Source organism: Odocoileus virginianus, chromosome 33, assembly GCF_023699985.2.
Source record: "Odocoileus virginianus isolate 20LAN1187 ecotype Illinois chromosome 33, Ovbor_1.2, whole genome shotgun sequence".
In the NCBI taxonomy this organism is placed as follows: Eukaryota; Metazoa; Chordata; class Mammalia; order Artiodactyla; family Cervidae; genus Odocoileus; species Odocoileus virginianus.
Window position 1 is genome coordinate 15244819 of NC_069706.1, and position 22576 is coordinate 15267394.

The 22576-nt window shown below is 46.6% G+C and overlaps 1 protein-coding gene across 1 annotated transcript in view; it reads left to right on the plus strand.

Moving 5' to 3' along the window:
- XYLT1 (xylosyltransferase 1) overlaps window positions 1-22576 on the plus strand; it is a 341704-nt gene that overhangs the window by 301259 nt on the left and 17869 nt on the right. Inside the window, exons 7-10 of the mRNA XM_020904963.2 lie at window positions 4156-4372; window positions 7623-7799; window positions 12174-12436; window positions 19335-19530. Of these exons, the coding sequence (XP_020760622.2) occupies window positions 4156-4372; window positions 7623-7799; window positions 12174-12436; window positions 19335-19530 (853 nt within the window). The remainder of the gene's footprint in view (window positions 1-4155; window positions 4373-7622; window positions 7800-12173; window positions 12437-19334; window positions 19531-22576) is intronic.

Below are 22576 nucleotides of genomic sequence, written 5' to 3' on the forward strand. Positions count from 1 at the left end.
GCCTAACTCAGCATTATTACAACTGGTGGTCTGTGGGCTGGATTCAGCCTAGGGGTATGTCTTATTTATCCAGAATTTTTTTTTAAGGGATTTGAAATTCTTTTAGAAAATGCACCTACATCTTTGCTGATTCTACCTACCCTGTTATCTTATACTCAGCCCACCTCACACACTTACATTATTTGTCTGATCCCTGTAGGCATTTAATTTTACAACCTAGACCTAGCCCAACTTTGTCAGCTTCCCATGGGGGAAATTAGTCAAGGTCATTATTTTCCTAACTCAACCAGCTGGTTACTGGTAGAGTCACGTTGTGATGAGATGAAAAGCACATTTTAACAGAATTAAGTCTGTTCACCACCAGCATCACTGCAATCACCATTTTTATCACACTAGCACAAGTTTTCCTAAAAATTAAATCTATTACACCATTGTGCTCAGTGAGTGATCAATGTCTGGGGGCAGGTCCTCTCTTTGTGCAGAAGAAAGTGCTATGGGTGAGGGTTTATCAGTGAGGTTTCAGGCAGTGGATTTGTGGGAGGCTCAGTGGGAGAGATTCTTTCTAGAATTGAGTGTGGCCAGCAGGGTGGGACCATCTCCAGCTGCTATACTCTGCCGCTGCCCTGCAGTGTTCCAGAACCTGTAAGGTAGGCAGAAAGGAGGAAGCTTGGGTCAGTTCTAGTGAGTGTAGCATCTGTCTAGGAGGAGACAGGCAACTCTAATGTGAAGACAGAGGTGAGATCTGTCATGGAGACACAAAAACCTGTAGAGATGCAATGGGGGATGCAGCCTGGCCTAGTGGAAAAGTGGCACTAATGTGCCCCAGCCATGGCTACCTACTCTACCTGGAGGCTAAGAACATTTGCACCCATCACAGTAGTGATAGTGATAAAGGTGAAATCATTAAGGACTGTATTAGTCCAGACTTTTTCCATTGCAAAGGACGGAATCCTATTCCAAAATGCCTTAAGCACATTACTGACAAGTCTGGTGTGAGTCAGGGACAGCAAGATCCAGGGTCTCAAGCAAAGGCGTTGAAGCTTCGTCTGTGTCTATCTCCTCTCTCTCTCTTTTCTCTCTGTGTTTCTGTGATACCTCCATGGGCCAGACAACCTATACACCCGGTGAGAAGAGGGCTGCCTGCAACCCTCAGCTTACATTCTTCCAGACAAAAATCCCCAAGAAAAGCCTTCCTTCGTAGTTTTTTCGGCAGAAGTCCAGAACCCAGTCTCAGACTCAGCTTGAGTTGTTCTCCCATCCCTGAAGCAATTATGGCAGCCCAGCAGGTGACATACTCTGGCTAATCAAGCCCAGTCATGTCCCCACCCCTGGTGCTGGGGGTGAGGCAATTAAGTGAGCTGAGAGTTGAGGGTGAGTGAATGTCCAAAGTAAAATCAAGGTGCGGTTCCCACAGAAGCAAGGAATGGATGCCGGGCAGACAGACAGAAGGAAATGAAGTACCAATATGTGCTGCAACGTGAACCAAAAGAACCAAACTGAAGTCACTCAGTCGTGTCCGACTCTTTGCTGCCCCATGGACGGTAGCCCACCAGGCTCCTCCGTCCATGGGATTTTTCCAGGCAAGAGTACTGGAGTGGGTTGCCATTTCCTTCTCCAGGACATCTTCCCGACCCAGGAATCGAACCCAGGTCTCCCACATTATAGGCAGATGCTTTACCATCTGAGCCACCAGGGAAATCCTGCAATGTGAAGGAACCTTGAAAACACAATAATAGGTGGAAGAGGCCACACCTTGTGTGATTCCATCTCTATGAAATATCCAGAATAGGTAAATCCATAGGTGGATGGCCAGGATCTGGTGGGAAGGGGAATAGGAAGTAACTTCTGATGAGGATGGGGGTTTCCTTTGAGGGTGATGAACTATTTTGAAACTAGGTAAAGATGACAATTGCAGATGTCTAGTGCTGTTGAACTGTATGCTTTTCAATGGTTGATTTTATGTTGTATGAGCTGGAAAAGCAGCAAGATCCCTGAGTCAGAAAACTTGTCAATTATAAGCTCCCAAGGAGACACCCAGCTCCCGAGCAGCAGGGATCATCTCTGCTTCTCCTTGCCTTCCACCAGGGCCAGCCCATGCCTGGCACATAGTAGGTGTGAAATTAATGCTAAGTGTAAATGAATTGAGAGTTTGAGCCAGAAGTCTTGGCCGTAGCTCTGCCCGCCCTCCCAACAGCTCCATCCACCTGACAAGCTCTTTGACCTTTGATTTCTGTGTCTGTAAATTAGGGAATGCCGATTTTGCCTTGCCTGCCTCACAGAATCCTGTGTGTGTGTGTGTACGTGTGTCCTAGAGGAGGAGTTATTAATCTGAGGTTCATGGATAGAATGTAGGGGCCTGTGACTTTGAATAGGAAGAAAATGATTTTTTTTTTTAATCATGCTGTGTCTTTTTTGCTCCATGGGCTTTCTAGTTTCAGCGAGTGGGGGCTGCTCTCTAGTTGGCGGTGCACAGGCTTCAGTAGTTGCGCTCGTGGGCTCAGTAGTTGCGGCTTCCAGGCTCTAGAGCACAAGCTCAGTAGTTGTGGGGCACAGGCTTAGTTGCTTCACGACATGTGGGATCTTCCCAGATCAGGGATTGAACCTGTGTCTCCTGTATTGTCAGGCAGATGCCTTACCACTGGACCATCAGGGAAGCCCAGGAAGAAAATGACCTTAATTTTCACTAAACTCTAATTGAAATCCAGCTGAATGTGGGATAACAAACCATTATAGTATTAGCAGTTGTTGTTGGAATCATATAGTTCCTTTTTTTTGTCCATTCTCCCTGTTGTGTCCCCAACAAGTGATTGCACTCGTGACCCTTGCACTGTAAGCTCAGAGTCTTAACCACTGGACTGCCAGAGAAGTCCTAGGAATCACATATTTTCAAATTATATTATAGTTGGTGCATCCATGTCTAAATATCATTTATGCTCACCTCTCCTTCAAAATTACAATAGTGTTTAGACCTACTACAAGATCTTGTTAGTAAATGTGTTAAAAAGAAAACATATGTAATTATCATAAATTTGGTGTTTTTAAAAATATTTTGCAATCCTCTGTATAGTGTGTGAATCAAGAATCATGTGAATTACTATGCCATCACTTTGGTATTTATGGAAATATTTTGTGACCCTGTGTATTTTTGTTGCATTTAAAAGCATTATTCTGCAATGGGATAGATTTAAGAGTATAGGATTAACAGATAGTTATATGTAAAATAGATGAACAACAAAGATTTACTATATAGCACAGGAAACTATATTCAATATCTTTCAGTAGGCTATAAAGGAAAAGAATCTGAAATATATGTATGTGTGTGTGTATATATGTATGTGTATGTATATACACTAAATCACTTTGCTATACGCCTGAAACTAACACTGTATTGTAAGTGAATATACTTAGTTTACTGATTAATTAATTTTAAAAAATAAATTTAAAAATAAAAGCATTGTTCTGAGATGAGGGTCTATAGCTGTATTCACCAAATTCCAATGCATCTGTGGCATGAAATGGTGATTTCAGAAGTTCTCTAAAGAGGAAGCGGATATAGCAGATGATCATTGCCATCTAACTGTGCTGGGCAGGCAAGTGTCCTAAGCTCCTTAAGCCTCAGTGTCTTAATCTGTAAAATGGGCATAATAATAGTACCTGCCTCATAGGGTTACCAGAGAAGGCAATGGCACCCCACTCCAGTACTTGCCTGGAAAATCCCATGGATGGAGGAGCCTGGTGGGCTGCGGTCCATGGGGTCATGAAGAGTCAGACATGACTGAGTGACTTCACTTTCACTTTTCACTTTCATGCATTGGAGAAGGAAATGGCAACCCACTCCAGTGTTCTTGCCTGGAGAATCCCAGGGACGGGGGAGCCTGGTGGGCTGCCGTCTATGGGGTCGCACAGAGTCGGACACGACTGAAGCGACTTAGCAGCAGCAGCAGCAGCAGCGTAGGGTTACAGAGACCAGCCTCACTTATGAAGATCAAATGAGAAACTACACACAGATCCCCCAGCTCAGCACTGAGCATGTTGTAAGTGCTCAAAAAATGGTTTTATGGCCAAGACATTCCCTGACAGACAGTAGTTTTGACCATTTCTTTTGGCCTCTGGGTTGAGCTCTTTCACGCCTAAATATGATTTTGTCTTGTGCAGATTCATCCGGAAACAGGGTCTGGACCGGCTCTTCCTGGAGTGTGATGCCCACATGTGGCGCCTGGGGGACCGGCGGATCCCAGAGGGCATTGCTGTGGATGGGGGCTCAGACTGGTTCCTGCTAAACCGGAAGTTTGTAGAGTATGTGACGTTCTCCACTGACGATCTGGTGACCAAAATGAAGCAATTCTACTCCTATACTCTGCTGCCTGCCGAGGTGAGTATCTGGGGAAAAATCCCTGAGAAAGGTAGGGCCAGGCTCTAGCCTTTGGAGCAAAGTGGATGCTGAATTTTTGGTGAATTTTGGCATCAATACATTGTTCTCCAAACATCCAGAGGAAGATGGGGAACTGTACCAGCTATCAGGGACCTTACTCTCACAATAGGGCCCCTGGTCCCATCCACTCTGGATGGAGATCATTGTATGGAATAGATGCACAATGCTGCCACCAGCAATCTATACAGTGTCTTTAAAAGTGTAAAGTAAAAAAGGCAGTTCTTCCTCAAGACACTTGGCTCCCATCAGTCATAAAATCATCACAATATTTTTGTTAGAACAACTTTATTGCCATTTTCTAGAAAATTGGTATTGAGAAAAATGCAAAGCTGTCATACCTACAATGCCGATGGTACCCACAGAGTTGTGCAGTGCATAACCTACACAACTATATATGCTGGCTTCTTTAGAGACACCCATACCAACTTCTGACAGCTCCTCCACAGCCACCAATCCAGTAACAACTTTTCCACACCAAAAATTCCTTTTCTAATTTTAAACAGTGTTCTGTCATTCCCTGACAAACAGTAGTTTTGGCCTCATCAGTCACACCAGAAATTCCAGTGATCGCCAAACCAGGGCTACTGTTGGGTTTGCTCTATGCCCTGCATTGACAGCCACTGTGGCCAAATGCTCAGGACTCAACATTTCTTGTTGGCTTTTGCAACTATTTGAAAAGCTCTCAGAAGTCTGTCACCACGTCTCAGATCTCAGGATGGCAAACTGTCTTAGTTCAGGGTGCCAGAACAAGATACAATAGAATGACGGTACTTCTTATAGTTTTGGAGGCTAGAAGTCATAGGTCAGGGTGCCAGGGTGGTCAGGTGATCGCTGTCTTCTGGGTAGCAAACTGCTTATTGACAGTTCTTATTGTCACATGGCAGAAGGGGTGAGGGAAGGGCACTAATTCCATTTGTGCGGACCCCACCCTCATGACAGTCACTTCCCAAAGGCCCTACCTCCTAACACCATCACATGGAGGTTAGGATTTCAACCTATGAATTTAGTGGGTATGCAACCATTCAGTCTATTTCAGAAAGTCCTGTGTGTAAGATTGCAGGCTGTTCTGAAACAGCACCAGCCCCATCTGGAAATGGGTAGGGACTTAGTGCTACGGTGTTGCTCCTGACGACAGCCAGCAGCCTTCTTATCAGACCTGGGCAGAGAGATTCTAGATTAGTTCCCTGACCTCTAGTTCACTTTCACCCTAATCTCTAACTTCAGAAAACTCCAAAGCTGACTCGGTTTCTATTGAGCCTGCGACACCTCCCATCAATGGCCCACCAGTCCTGGCTGTGCCCCATCTCTGGGCCGCTCAGGTTCTGTGTTTCTAGGCCAAACAAGACAATGCATCTCATTTGATGGTTTCCACATCCCTCACCAACATCTGGGGCAGGGCCAAGCTCTGAGTAGGACTGACTGCTGACATAACTCCTAAGGGATGATGGGCTTGTCATCACTGGGTCAGGTTTTGCTATTCTGTATACATGTTAAGTCATCAGCTTTTAATCCTATTTCAGTGAAAATCACTTTTTCTCTCAATTCCAATAACCTCCTCATCCATTATCTTTTCTGTATCATTATAAAAGGACACAGGACAATTGATAATCGGGTACCTACCCCACTGCTTGATGGAGAATATGTGCCTGTTTGGACTTTTAGACAATTCAAGCTTAAAATGCAGGTTCACAGACATGTCATTTAGCATCACAAGAAGGTCAGCTGGGTGGTGTGGATAGAGTCTCATTTTATCCACTCAACCATTGAGAAGAGACTGTTTTGGACTTTGTTTTTATTTAATCAAGGTGTGCATCCCAATGCTGGCTCTGTCTGTCCCACCCACCCGACCCCCTACCCCCCAGTGCACCCAGGCACTTTACATTCCAATATCTCTACTAGATCCCACCTCCTCCATCCCAGCATTTCTGCCCTGCCCTTTTCCCAAACCACCTCTAGGGGATGATTTTAGAAGAAATCTGAGGGATGTGCCATGAGTTTGCCAACAGGCAGACATATATTCCCCAATAGTTTCCCCTAGGAAGCAGAGAGCAGGGGAAAGTATATTACCCTGGTATCTGAGGTTGTTATAAAACAGTGTCCAAATAGAAGTCAGTGTGTGTCTTTCTCTCCCCATCTCTCTCTCTTTCAGCAGCTCCAAACATATGTCTCCATTCTGGTCTCTCTTTTCACTCTCAACATTGCCTTTTTCTCAAGATTCCTAGGAGAGGTTGGCCAAGAGTCTCAGGAATAGGGGGAAATTATGGTGTATGGTTCAGCACCATGGACAGTGGGATGCCCCAGCACACCCCACCTCCTTCCCTCCCTGTGTTGTATGTGACTGGGGCAGGAGGGCGTCCATGATTCTGGCCTCCCTCTCCCAAGAGTGAAATTCCAGGGCTTCAGTCTTTGTTCCAAGATATCTCAGACTGAATCCCTTTGGTTTCAGGTCTAGCCATTTGTAAAATCAAGAGTCCCTTGGCCCAAGATTTTCTAGAAAATTGTCCCAATATTTTCCTCTGGTCCTCATATGTTGACATACCTTGTGCTGTGCTTAGTCACTCAGTCGTGTCCAGCTCTTTGCAACCCTGTGGACTGTAGCCCGCCAGGCTCCTCTGTCCATGGGGATTCTCCAGGCAAGAATACTGGAGTGGGTTGCCATGCCCTCCTCCAGGGGATCTTCCCAACCCAGGGATCGAACCCAGATCTCCTGCATTGCAGGAAGACTCTTTACCATCTGAGCCACCAGGAAAATCCAAGAATATTGGAGTGGGCAGCCTGTCCCTTCTGCAGGGGATCTTCCCAACCCAGAAATTGAACCAGGTCTCCTGCATGGCAGGTGGATTCTCCACCAGATGAGCTGCCAGGGGAACCCTTAAGGGACTTTTTCCTCTCTGCTGAACAGACAGAGGATGTACTGGCTCATAAGAGATGCTTGAAATCAGCTTCTAGGCTTCTGGGGAGAGGCATCTTAGAGAAACACTCAGAGCAGTAACTGCTAAGCAGAATGTCACTCTGGACAAAACTTCCAGAGTGCTCTGGCTTGGCCTGAATGGGACCATTTGCCGAGAGAACAGCTGAGTCTGCAAGAGAGTCCCTTCACTGTCAGGTGGCCCCTGGGAAGGACCGCCGCCCCCGCCCATTCAGAGGAGGCTGGGTGGGGTCTCAAGCCAGGCCCTGCTCTCCCCCGCAGTCCTTCTTCCACACGGTCTTGGAGAACAGCCCCCACTGTGACACCATGGTGGACAACAACCTGCGCATCACCAACTGGAACCGCAAGCTGGGCTGCAAGTGCCAGTACAAGCACATCGTGGACTGGTGCGGCTGCTCCCCCAACGACTTCAAACCGCAGGACTTCCACCGCTTCCAGGTGAGCCGCCCACCCAGCCCACCTGCCCTTGCCTTCCAGCCAGCATCTGCAGGTGTCCGAGGCAGCCCTGCAGGTCATCACATCCCACACACTCCAGCCCTGGCTATTGATGACAATCACAACAACATCCATGATAGCCAGCACTTATTGATCACTAACACCATGCAAGGGACCTTCTAACCACAGGCCAAGTGGTTATGATTATCATTAACCCCACAATAGCCTTAGAAGATAGACACAGAGACAATTACTGTTCCATTTTAGAGACAGGGAAACTGAGGTAGAGAAAGATCAAAAACTTTATGCAAGGTTACATAGCCCAACACATCTGTTTTCAAAAGCTATACTTGCATCCATGTCTCTATGCTGCCTTTTGATTAGAATCTCCTGAAATATTTGTTTAAAATACATTTCCGGGTACAAACTTGGTTGGAGGGCAGAGTTTCTCAACCTCAGCACCCTTGACATTGTGGCTGGATAATTCTGTGTTAGGGTGGAGGGATGTAGGATGTTTAAGCAGCATCCCTGGCCTCCACCCGCTAGATTCCAGCAGCACCCCATCCTCCACTGTGACAACCAGGATGTCACTGTTTAATGTCCCCGTGGGGATCCAGTAGCACCCTGCAGACATGACAACTAGGAATGTCTTCAGATATCACCAGATATCCACTGGGGGCAAACACATTCCCAGTCGAGAGCTTCTGATCTCCAGTGAGGCTCAGGAATTTTTACTTTTAATGTAGCAGACTTTGGGAAGTTCTGATGAGCAGCCAGGTTTGTAAACCACTGTGCTCTGTGAACTTAAAGGAGTAACAAGAAGAAAGGTTCTTGCCATCACAGGTATCCCTGCAGGGCCCAGCAGTTCATGCTCTGGAGAGAGGAGAGGCAGGAGGGTGGCCAGTGTCCATCTGCTTCCCATGAGCCCCAAGGGTGCCTTGGACCCCAGACCTGTTCAGGATGGCAGCCTCTTTCCATCCCACGTGAGCACGCCTCCTGCTCCCTCCAGGCCAGCACCCTGAATTCTTCCTCTTCTCCTCCTCACCATGCTCAGCCTCAGCTGCCCAGAGCAGATACCGAAGGCTACACATTCACAGGTCACTCTGAGGTCACTAGAGCTACCACGTGGAGATGATATGCTGCTCCCCAAACCACTAACTAGGGGTGATGGAGGATGTTAAGGGCGGGGACAACAGTGCCAGGCTAATAACCCAATCCAAAATGTCCCTACTACCTCGCTCTGGCACATAACTGAACCATCCAGGGGAGGACCCAGACTGCCCCCATGGAGCTTCCAGCCTCTTAGCCCGGCTCCTTGGAGTGCGGTCTGTAGAACAGTAGCAGCAGCATCACCAGGGAGCTTGTTAGAGATGCAGAATCTCTGCTGCTCCTGGCCTGCTGAGTCAGAATCTGCATTTTAACAAGATCCCCAGGCAACAGGGAGGCTGTTCTGTCTGTGAAGCATGGGGTTGGGGTCTTCTGTGTGCCAGGTTCTCTGCAGGCGTTGGCTTCACTGGGTAGAAATCATCTCCATTGTGTAGGTGGGGAAACCAAGGCACAGAGGGGGACTTACTTGTCCATGGACACGCAGTAGTGGAGTGGTAGAGTGGGCGGTCCCACGCGGGTGTTTCCAGGTCCAGACCTGAGCTTTTTCCACCAGACCTTGCTGCCAACCTGATTCCACACCTGGTGGAATGTGGAATACACAGCGGGTTTTGTCCCATCATTCATATTCCCTCAACATTCCCACCCAACGCCTTTCACCCATGTAAGCAGTTGCTGCAATGAGTATTCTTTAGGCCTGTGTTTGGTGGCAGACAAAGCTACCCATGGGGCATCCTCAAACCCATGTTAATTGAGGTTGGGTGAACTTGGGTGACATTTTAGTTCCATTGTCTGTGCGTAAAGGGTCTGCTGAGCAGACAGGGGTGGCAAGGGGAATATTTGACCTGTTCAAAGGGGGATAAAAGAAACAGAAACAATTCCCACTTTTGTAGAGGATCAGCTTTCACCCTCGTTGCAAAGGGCCTTCATCATTTAGAGCAAGGAGATGGCACAATTCTTGGGTGCACTGCCCCTCTTGGGCCACTCCAGGGCAGCAGCATTTGTATTCCAGTCCCAGCATCCTGGGGACATCGTGGTCCCTGATAAAGATGAGCTAACATAGAGACCGAGTCACATGCTCGCAGCTCTTCAATTCACAGCAAACACAGATCAAGAATATTTCTCAATGTCTCGACTCAAGAAACTGCTGCCTGTAAGGAACTCTGAATTCTTATGGAAAGAACTCCAAGGACGAGAACTGTATACATAGAAACATGCCTTTTAGGAGCTCCAGGTATGATCAGAGAATCTTGGGAAAAGAAAGGAGGCTGCCTTGCCACTGACTCTGGTGCTCTGCCTTCAGAAAGTGAAGACTTAGAAGTCCCTGTAGCAGACTTAAAGGTGTAGTGATAACAGTCTCATAATAGCTGCTAACACTGTGTGTCAGATTCTATGCTAACTACCCATATTATTATTGTACCCATTTTAAGGATTGGAAAACTGAGGCCCTGGATGACGTCCCCCAAGGACATATATAGCTAGAAAGACATAGGGTGAGAATTTGAACCCACATGGTCTGGCTCTTTTTAATGCTCGTATAAGGGAACTGAGCTAACCCCTCAACTGCAGAGAAAAGGTAGGGGTGGGTATCCCAGGTGGGTGTCCCAGGTGTCTGTGAAGCAGAGACCAGATGGGATATTCCAAAACATTAACAAGAGTTTTTGTTATTAGGGCTTCAGATTCACTTGACTAGCAGTGTGATCCTAAGATGATATAGTCAATAGAATTTGGGTTTTAGGGTCATCTGGGATTGAATCTTATGACTGTGTGTTTGTACATTATCCCTTCCCTACTCTAAGTTGTGTTTCCTCATCTGTAAAATAGGAATCATAGCACCTGCTTTGCAGAGATATTGGGAGGTTAGAGATAATGACAAAATGCAATGCTCTGCGTATAGTATATGCTCAGTTTTTATTGTCATTATTGTTGCTGTTAATTCACTGAAGTGAAAACAATGCTAGACCTAAAATGAAGGTCAAAATTTGCACAAGATCACAGGCCCCTCAAAGGAAGGGTCTGTGCTTTAGTTGTTTCCACAGGCCCTAGACCAGAGGTCAGCAAGCTACAGCCCCTGGGCTGATCAGCCTGCTCCGTTTTTGTAAATGACTTGTTTTGGAGCACGGCCACAAACCCATTCATTTTCCAGTTTGTCTGTGGCTGCTTTCACACTCTGACAGCAGAGTAGTTGCAAAGCTGGAAATATTTATTATCTGGCATTTTGCTGAAAAGATTTATTGATCTTGCCCCAGACCATGGTTTAAGACCTGGTAGGTAACAAGTGCTCAGTACTTCACTTCTTTAGCCCGTGACCCTGGATCTGAATCCTGGCTCTCCTGTTACCTTACTGTGTGACCTTAGATAAGTCCCTTTCCCTCTCAGGCACTCAGCTGCCTTGAAAAGTTGGTTTACATAAGTAGCCCTCAAACATGTAGCATAATCACCTGGGAACCTTTTATTTGGATACAGATTCCTAAAGCTCATCTTCAAAGATGTTGACTCAGTAGGTCTGGGGAAGGACTCCAGAATCTGAATATTTTAAAGCTGTTTAGGCGACTGATATGCAGCCAGCTCAGATGTCACTTGCCTTGTCCTCACACCCTAGTGAGCAAACAAATCACCCTCAAAGCCTGTTAAGAGTACAGATTTCTAAGCCTCACTTCCAGGGATTCTGACCAATAAATCCAGGGTGTTCCCTGTGAGTCTGTAAGTTGATTATAATGCCCAGGAGACAGTAGGGAGTGGTAGGGACTGTGGTGAGCCACAAGGCCCATACCCGTCTAAAGGGACAGCCTCTGTTCAGCTTTAGCTATCTGTTACCATGCAGGAACGTAGGCCTGCCATTGCCAGATCATTTCTTTTTCAAGGGAAGCCAAAAGTTCCCACAAACTCTTCCACTTATAAAATTGTGGCCAGTTAATTCAATTTTAAAACATTTAAGACAACTAAAATACTTCTGTAGGTGGTATTTGCCCTAGACCTCCAGCTAAATGATTTCTGAGTTCCCTCCCAGCTATAACCATCTAAGATGTAATTATTTCACAGATATTTAAATGAAGCTGACCTCCGTGTCCCTCATTGCTTTCAATGCTTTACAAATATTAACTCTTTCAATCCTTAAACCCTGTTGACAGATGAGGAAACTGAGAACAGAGAGGGTAGTAGGTGGCTGAAGGGTGAGGTGGATCCAGACAGGCTGGGACCGCAGAGCTCGCCTCCTCCAGCCCACCTCCCCATCCCACTGGCTGACTCTGCTCCTTTATCCCACGAGCGCAGCAGACAGCCCGGCCCACCTTCTTTGCCCGCAAGTTTGAAGCTGTGGTGAATCAAGAAATCATCGGGCAGCTGGACTATTACCTGTATGGGAACTACCCCGCGGGCACGCCGGGCCTCCGCTCCTACTGGGAGAACGTCTACGATGAGCCCGACGGCATCCACAGCCTGAGTGACGTCGCGCTGACTCTGTACCATTCCTTCTCCCGCCTGGGCCTCCGCCGGGCCGAGGCGTCGCTGCACGCCCCGGGGGAAAGCAGCTGCAGGTGAGCCGGAGGGGCGGGGTGACCAGGGACGGGGGACAGCCCTCCTTTGCGGGGCCTGCGGCTCCACCCCATGCTTCTCCCTGAAAATCAGCCACGCAGACGTCCCAGCGTCCAGAGCATTTGCTGTCTCAGCCATCGTCACCCTTTTACCCTCTCAGAATAGCAGATCTAATATTTACCTACTTATTTCCTTTCTGTGGACTCATTCTTTAAAAAAAAATTTTTTTTTAATTTATGTGGCTATACCCGGTGTTAGATGCGGCATGCATTATCTTTCAGTTGTGGCATGCATTATCTTTCAGTTGTGGCATGTGGGATCTGGGCTTCTCTGGTGGGTCAGACAGTGAAGGATCTGCCTTCATGCAGATTCGATCCCTAGGTGGGCATCCCCTGGAGAAGGGAATGACTACCCACTCCAGTATTCTTGCCTGGAGAATTCCATGGATAGAGGAGCCTGGTGGGGTACAGTACATGGGGTCACAAAGAGTTGGACACGACTGAGCGACTAACACACGCACACACACACACACACGCACGCACGCATGCACGCACGCACACATGCACGCACACACACACGCAGGATCTGGTTCCACCAGGGATCAAACCCAAACCCCCTGCACTGAGAGCATGGAATCGTAACCACTGGACCACCATGGAAGTCCTGTCTTTCTGTGGACTCATTCTTTAGGCTAAATATACATATTTTAGAAGAAAGCTTTATGTCACCATATTAGATAGTTCTGTTTGTTTTACATGGAAAGTAATCATGAAAATACAGAACTTTTTTTTTTTTTACTTTTTGTTTTAGAAAATGTCAGATATATACTAAATGAAGAGAAAAATGAAATCCCATCTCCTATCGCCAGCTCTAGTGATTAGTGATTACCGACTCCTAGCCAGGGCAGTTTCACCTCTGCCTTCACCCACTTTCCCCCTCCTCCCAGATCAGTTTGATTGAAGCAAATCCCATAAACATTTCATATGTCTCTGAAAATTGACTCCTTAAAACACGACCATACTATCATTGTCAGACCTGAAAATATAACCAGTAACCTCATGGAAGGCAGAACCATTATTTAAAATGTTCACGTAACCTTTAGAATCATCTACCACTGGTGGGTACTAGTTGATACTTCAGGAAAGAATGTTCTAGAATATATGGAAAGAAGAGGGAAGGTGAGGAAAGGATTCAGCATCACCCCCACCTCCCCTGCCTTTCCCTAAGCCTACCAAACCCTTTTAATTTGGGGCTGCTTCTCTTCCTCTTCAGCAATATGCATTGCAAATATTTCATAATTGCAAGGATTGCGTGTCCTGTCTCGTTTGCTCAGCATTGGGATATTAGCCCCTCCTCTCCTTGCTCTTCTGCAGCTAGCATAATGATAATGACCCTTTGTAATGCTGCCGGTATTCCATTGAGTAGGAATTCCAGAGTTTGCTTAATCCAGCCCTTTCCTGTTGCCATTGTTCTGATGAATGTCTTTTTGCAGAAAGCCTTTCTTTTTTTCCTTTCTCCTTTCTGATTATTTCCTGAGAATGGACTCCCAGAAGTGCCTCCAATCACTCTCCTTCTCTTTCTTGTTCTGCCTCTGCCTCCTCCTCCCACCTTCCTCTTTAAACAACAAAGAAAAAATTATTAGCATCAGTCTTTCTCCTCTGAGCCTTCTATGTGTCACTCCTTACCCAGCTCTTCCTTCCTCTCAAGAATGGAAGTGGGACAGGAAAGGAGCTATTTTGTTCTACAAAACTCTGAAAACATGGAAGGTTTTCCTGACTGGGACCCCATGCAGATCAGCTGGGTTTCCACATGCTTGCAACAAATTTCCCCTTAGCCTTCTGTCTCCTCTACCTGCAGGTCCTGATTTACTTTAAAAGAAGACCAGAATGGGTTAGAAACCCAGAACCTGCCATTTGAATTCCACTCTTACTAGCTATTGACCTTGGACAAGTCTTGAACCTCCCTGAGCCTCAGTTTCTTCATCTGTAAAATGGGAATAATAATAAGCCTTGCAGCATAAGGTGTTGTTAGGTATAAAGGGGATAATCCTCCAAAACTACTTTATTAGTCGTGTATTTTATTATCATTATCCCCATTTTAACAGTATTTTCTATATGAAGTGCTTTAGTAAATGGTTATGCCATTGTTGGTATCTTAGTCGCCAGTATCCATAAGCCGCAGCTGTGTGAGCTACTTGCTCCGTCACTGGTCATATGAGCTGTTTATCAGTTCCTCTGCGCTGTCCTTTGTTACCTGTCCCCTCAGTCTGCCTTTTCCGAGTGTTCCAGGGTCATCTCAGGTGCCACATCCTCTCTGAGGCTTGCTAAGAGCTCCCCCAATAGCCCACCCTGTACCTCTCCTCATTTGAAAGCAGGTTTTCCTTCAACACTCCCATTGCTAGTAACAGCAGTGCCTCAGGTCAAGATCATCAGTGAACGTCTTTTCGTCCCTGCTAGTCCAGGGGCAGAATCCCTGCCCCAGGAGCCACAGTATGTGGCCTCGATAGATGACACAGTGCCTGGTGCTTGGAAGGCAAATATCGTTTCAGGAGTAGTTTTAATCCCAGGTTTCATAGCATTTGTAAGGTAAATAATCTTAGATGAAATTTTGAAAGACACCTCCAAGTGATTTATGATTGCTGAAATTTTCTTCTGGTATTTGTTTTGGGATTTAGCAAGCCATCAAGTTGCCTCAGGCCTGGAATCCTTTGGCTTCTACTTCATTTTTTATTATAATGGAACCCTTGTGTCTTGCTGTGGGCAAAGCCAATACATTTATTAATACAAGCCTAAAAATAAATCAGGACAAAGCACCCCTATCCCAAAAGGCAAAAGAGAGTAAATTCCTACCCCAGAGCTATCTGGGGAAAAATTGAAAACTTTATTTCAAAAATCTCATTTTCTCTGGACATTTCATGCAGATTGTGGCTTTCTAGTTTATAATATACCCTTTCATAAAAAATAATGTTTATCAATTTTTTTTCTCATTAGAAGATAACATTTATTCATTGCAGAAAATTTCAAAATGGCAGATGGAGAGAACAAGAAAATAGAAGGTTGCTTGAGAGTCCCTTTCAGAGATAAGGATGTCAGTGTTTTATTACAGGTCCTCAAGTTCAAATGTGGTCTAGGGCCAGGCAGGAAGCATGTGTCCTTAGCTAAGGATGGACTGATCCCACAGACCAGGGGCCCCTGGGGTCCCAGTGCTGAATTCCAGCACATCCTTGCCCTGTGGGAATGTACACTTGGAGCTGCCAATCACATCTCCTGATTTTTTCAAACAAATTAGAAATGCACATTTTTGTGTGAGCTTCCCAAATTTTTTAATGCCCACCTCATTTAAATAAGAAATAAAAACACCTTTGGGCCAAGCAAATGCACCAGAGACATCATTTCGGTTCTCTTGTATTGCCTCTGGCATCTTCTAGTGCATCTAGTTACAACTGTCCTCTCAGTTTTAATTACTTAATTACCACCTACAGTCTAGAGGAGGTACCAGTGGACTTTGTGATCTGTCCTGGTTGCAGGTTCCCTAGATGTATCTTAGAAGCAAAGGGTTCAAGAGAATATCCTTCTAGAATCTTCACTCAAACATTAAGTATTGATTGAGCATCTGCCATGTGGCAGGCTCTGCCTTGGGCCCTGGGCCCTCAGCCATGACCCAGACAGACCAGGCCCCAAGCTCAAGGCCCTCCTGTTCTAGTGTGAAGACGGGCAGCATCCCAGCTCACAGCAGCAAGAACAAAAGTCTCTAGAGATAAATGCTCTGCTGAGAATGAAGATAGGCTCAAGTGACAGCAGTGAGTTGGTGACTTAACCTTCAGCAGTCAAGGAAGATCTCTCTGAGATGGTAACATTTAGCCAAAAAGATAAGGCAGAGCCCACCATGCAATCAGTAGAGGGAAAGAGCATCCCCAGCAGAGAGAATGTCCCGTGCAAAGGCCCTGGTCTAGAAATGAGCTCAGGGTGTTCAAGACTCGAAAATAAGGTCCACATAGCTAGAAGGTGGTCAGCTGGGACAAAGGGAGACAAAATGAGGCTAGAGAAAGAGGCAGGACCTTGTAGACCAGGTAAGGAGTTTGAGTTTTATCCAAACATAAGCAGAGCCCCTTGTGGTATTTAAGGAAGGGATGACAGATACGGCTACTCTGAGAATCCGTTACAGCAGACGAAAGTAGGAGGAAGATAAGGAAGGCAGCTCCAGCAAAGGTCCAGGTAAGACTTGATGGTAGCTTGGACCAGGATGCTGGTCATGCATAGGACAGGAGAGAATGGATTCAGGTAGAGAAAACAGGATTTCTTGGAAGAAGGAACGTGAGCAATGCAAGGTTGACTCTTGATTTCTTGACCATCGCTTATTTACCTGACCCTTTAGCAGCATCCCTTACAACTGACTGCCTCCTTCTGGAAACACTTGCTTCTTTTGACTTCCATGGTAATACTTTCTCCTGCTTTTCTTCAACTGTCACTAGTCCACCCACCTTACAGAACAAGCACTGACAGTGCGTTATTTATCCGTTGCAATAATGTCACGTAACAAACAAGCCCCAAGTCTGTGTTTTGAAATGATGAGCATTTACAGAGCCTCCAGGCTTGCAGGTGAGCTGAGCAGCGTTCCTGGGCCCTGCTGGTGTCTCTCCCGCTTCTGTCACCAGGGGCGGGGCGGGAGGGAGGCTCTGCTGCTCTTGGCTGGGAGTTGTCGGTGGATCTAGGATGGCTTCGGCTGGGATACCTGGGGTGGCTCGGCTCTGCTCCAAACACCTCATCTTCCCACGCATTAGCCCACCTGTGCTCTCACTGTGAGTACAGAGGAGCAAGAGAGGGGATGGGAAAATGTGCAAGGCTACCTGGGATCCTGGCTCAGAACGGGCACAATACCTCATCTGCTGGCCAAAGCAGATTTGAGAAGGGGGAATAGACTAACCTCACTGGTGCAAGGAAACCCACCAAGTCACGTGGGAAAGAGACAGAAGTGACAATTTGGGGACATCAATGCAGGCAACCCCCGGACACTTTCACAGCACCATCTATGCTGTCTCTGCAAGGAGACATTTAAGTTTAAATTAACCAAAATTTAAAATGCGGTCCCTCAATTACACCAGCCATATGTCTAGAGCTCCGTCATCAGCAGTGGTTAGGGTTACTGGGCTGGATGGTGCAGATGTAGAACATTCCATCATGGCAGCAAGTTCTGCAGCACAGTCCCGAGAGAGGGTTTTCTGCTTCCAAAGTCCAGACCCAAGTGGACCTGCGACGGCCGGGAATGTGTGGTGAGCAGTCTGAAGACAGGGCAGGTTTTTTTGCTCAGAGCCCCGGGGGCATCCGATAACAAGGCAGTGATTTCAGGAGACAGCATAACACAGGAAGGCAGCTTCCCTGTTATAATCAGACGTAAAGACTTAAACTCCAGGGCAGGACCAGAGGGAAGGAAGTGAGCGGGACGGTGATTTGTGGAATGCTGGAACCACAGCATCCTCTAAGTGCCCTGCACCTTACACAGTGCAGAAGCTGGCAGCTTTTCATTTTACAGCCAGGAAGGACAGACATGTAGGCTTGTCCACGCTCGTCCTTCCTTCTCTGTCTGCTCTCCTCCCTCCTCTGGGCCTCTGTTTAGCTTCCCTGCCCCTTCAGCCAGAAGCCTTTGTGGATCAAAGACCTGCATCTTAAAACACGCTATTTGTCTATGTATGTATTTATCTCAGATTGGCAATACTTTTTAAGCATCATACCCAGTTAATTGGTGAAAAGGATGGTGAGATTGTAAATTGGAACAAGCTTTCTGATAAACTTGGACAGCAGACATCAAGAGCCTCTTGGAGATTAGAGAAGGAGAAAGATGTTTCCCAAAACATTTTTGCTCAAGGATGCTTACCGCAGCATTGTTTAGAATGGCAAAAAAATTAGAAACAAGTTGAACACTCAATGATGGGGAATTTTCTTTGTTTATAAAACCATATTTTGGTATTATAGTTCCATGTCATAGTATTACATACACTGGAATAATGTATACACACACAAAAAAATCATGTTTTCAGAGACTATTCAAAGACATGATAATGATCAGGAAATACTATGAAGCAAAACCAGGATAGAGCCAGTGTGTATATTATGATCCCAGCTATAGAGAATTTATGTAAATATGTGCATAGAAAATAAGGCTGAAAGGAAATATGTCATGATGATATTGTTTGCACACCATTGTTGCTTCTCAGCAGCCAGCACCAGAGGATCACTGAATATATCTGTGAATTGACATCATCTATCCCTGATGCTGGGAAAGATTGAAGGCAAAAGGACAATGGGGCAGCAGCGGATGAGATAGTCAGAGAGCATCACCGACCCAATGGACATGAACTTGAGCAAACTCTGGGAGATAGCGGAGGACAGGGAAACCTGGCATGCTGCAGTCCACGGGGTCGCAAAGAGTTGGACACACAACTTATTAGTTAGCTGCTGTTAGCAACTCAACAACAACATGGAAGAAGCATCCAAAGTAGCTATTTTTATTTTCATAATTGTGCTTTCATACAGTCCGTATGTTTTACTCTTATGATCAGCAGGAAAGTGTCGCAAAGAGTTGGACACACAACTTATTAGTTAGCTGCTGTTAGCAACTCAACAACAACATGGAAGAAGCATCCAAAGTAGCTATTTTTATTTTCATAATTGTGCTTTCATACAGTCCGTATGTTTTACACTTGTGATCAGCAGGAAAGTTACTGTTAATAGTTATTGAGATCCTAGAAACATGGAATACAGCCTTCAGGAATATGGTGGGCTTGGTATAAAGTGGGGGTTCTCTTGGGAACAGGATCGGCATGATGGGTGGGGAGCCCCATCATGACCGACACGCATCCAGTCCTGACCCATGACCTCGCATGAGCCTGTGCATGTTTTTCAGGTACTATCCAATGGGCCACCCTGCCTCTGTCCACCTCTACTTCCTTGCTGACCGTTTCCAGGGCTTTCTTATCAAGCATCATGCTACAAATCTGGCCGTGAGCAAACTCGAGACCCTGGAGACATGGGTGATGCCGAAGAAAGTCTTCAAGATTGCCAGCCCACCCAGCGACTTTGGGAGGCTTCAGTTTTCCGAGGTAGGAGGCCAAAGACTCTCTCACGACATTGCCTCTGGCTGCACCGTTGCTGGGTTCTATTCCTGCTCTGACACTTGTAGTTGGAAATGGAGGAGAAGCTGCCTTGAAGGACCCCAAAGATAAGCTCGCCCTGTGCCTAGAGAAGATCCGGGGTGGTGCGTATCAGTGCACCAACCAGCCTGGAGCCCTGGTATATCTTTATAGTAGAAATTCTATTCCTTTTCCGTTTTTACCCTAATTAGTGATTCCTTCTAATCCTGTGTTAGTAATAAACCAGTAACAAGCCAGTTTCCTAATGAAGTTGTGGTATTAGTCCCATCTTACAGATTGGAGAACTGAGGCCTATGGAGTGTCAATAATTTCCTGGATCATAACTAGGAAGCAGAAGAGTTCAACACTGAATCCAGGTCGCGTAGGCCACAAATCCCGTGCTTAATTGTGCTTTTGTCTCCCCAGTTCCTAGAATAGGGCTTAACTCAGAGTAATCACCAGATCAGTCATTGAATGGATGAGTGGTGGATGCATGCATGCATAAAGGATTGGACAGAGGTGTCAGTAGTTGGACAGATGGTCTGATACGTGGATGCATGGATCCATGGAACGCAGTTCCTACCTCCCAGGACTGCATTGCTTTTAGTTATTTTTCTGCCTTGAGAGATGGATTCATCTAGCACCTGCCTTGTAACATCAACACCATCTTGAGGCCTGAAATCTATGTAATCTGGCCTCGTGTCTGCTTCTCCAGTCTCACCCAGGACCCACTCTCTTTCCCACTCACACTTCTTGCATCTTTATCCATATTCCAAGTTCTTTCCTGCCTCAAGCTTGTCACCCACTGATCCTCCTGCCCAGAATACTTTCCCCCAGGTTTTCACCTTTTTCCTTTGGTCATTCTGATCTTAAATCAAATAGTGCACCTTCAGAGAAGCCTTCTGTGCCCACCTACTTTTGTCACAATCTTTCACCCAGTACATGACTAGTTTATGTTTCTTAGGGTTTATCATCTCAAATGACCTTGTTGATTTCTCTGATCACTTGGTGATTGCCTGCAAGAGAGCAGAGACTGCAGCACTCTCTCACTGCTGTATCCTCAGCACACCAAAGAGGACACAGCCTTTGTAGATGCGAACAGGATTTCTGAATGAGTGAGTGTATGTGCCTGGGTAGTGATGCTGGTGGGAAGGGGAGGCATGACCCAGCTTGGTGAGCGTTGCCCACACAAAACTCCAGCACCTGATTTCTTCCTTCCCCGTGTCAGCAAGTAGCTAAAGAGGTGGTCCATCCCTGGAGTGCAGCATTCCCAGTGAATTTGGCTGCTGGGTTGGGGGTAAAGAGTCTGACCATAGAATATGGAGAATCTCGGGGACCAGGAGTGGGGTGGGAGGAAGCATCTGAGCTGCTTACATTTTCCAGCCCCTGTGGCCCTGCCTGGCCGACCTAGGCCCTGACTGGATGGGCACCGCACAGGCAGGGGTGGAGATTTCTTGTTAACCTACCATTTTCTTTTAAGAGATTTGTGTATTTATTTAGCTGTAGCGGGTCTTTCTGTTGCAGTGCTCAGGCTTCTCATTGTGGCGGCTTCTCTTGTTGCAGGGCTCTTGCTCTAGGGCACACAAGCTCAGTGGTTAAGGCTCAGGGCCTCTGGAGCGCCAGCTCCGTAGCTATGGCACACGGGCTTAGTTGCTCCATTACAATGTGGGATCTTCCCGGACAAGGTATCAAACAGGCGCCCCTTGCATTGCAAGGCAGGTTCTTAACCACTGGACCACCAGGGAAACCCCAAGCCACCATTTTCAATTAAGGCTCCAGATGGATTGGCTGGATCCAAGCTCGGTGGGAGCCCACTTCATAAATTACTGATGTCAAGGAGCAATTAGATGCTGCCCCAGTTGGATTCTGTGCTGGGGGCCCACGCAGCCGATTGAAGACATTAATGTCCCATTAAGGAGATGGATGCCTGGTCACTGGGCTCTCCCTGTTTATCAGCCTGCTGGTGGGTGACTGGGCACTTCTGGCAGTGACAGATGTTGGCCACTCCATGCCCAGTGATTAGTGAGGGCTTGTGCTATAGCTCTGGTACCCTGGGTGTGGGAACCACCTGGATCTCGGGCAGAGGAACAGTGTGGGGTGCTGGGAGCCTTGAAACTGGTGTCATTAATTTTTTTCTTGGTTTTAAGGTAAATGGTGTAAAGTTGGACAAGAAGGAGAGAACCAAGTACAGGGCCCCTTTGTGGGCTGCTGAGAGTCTCCATCAGGTCACATGGTCCTGGGGCTTTGCATAGGGCCTGGTTCACACACTCCATCCCTGGGAGTCCCATGCTCATGGCATAGAGGAAGGATGCTCCTTCCTTCAGCAGGCAGCCCCCGAGTGCCTGTGGTGTGAGGGTGAGAGGGGCAGTGATGAACTGACAGACCAGATCCTTGTTGTCGTGGCACTGCTATTTACTGGGGCAGCCAGCCAGTGATTGAGCAAATACGTGAATGAAATTCCAGTTAGTTTCATTCCAGTTAATGATAAGGATTATAAAGAAAATAAGACTTCATCCATGTTTTCTGAGTGTTTGACAGGCTGGTGGGACAGCTTTCTGTTACCAAAACAAACTTGGGTCCACTTGCCCACACTCAGTAAAGCTAGTCTATTGACCTAGGGTTGTGTTGAAGGAAAAGTGTGGTGTTTATTGCAGGTGCCAAGCAAGGAGACCAGGCAGCTAGTGTTCAAAAGGTCCAAACTCCCAGACAGCTTTCAGGGAAAGTTTTTTAAAGACAGGGTGAGGGAGGGCACTTGTAGGGTGCGTGACCAGCTCGTGGATGTTCTTCTGATTGGTTGGTGGTGAGGTAATCAGGAATCAACATCATCAACCTTCTGGTTCCAACGGTTCTGGGTTCTCTGTGCTTGTGGGCAGCATACAGTTAACTTCTTCCACCTGCTGGGGATTTCAGTACCTGCAAAAAGGCTTGAGGATATGGCTCAGAATATTATCTATTGTCCTTGAGAAGGAACTAAAAGATCCTCGACTTCATTTAATGGCTAAACTATTATTATTTT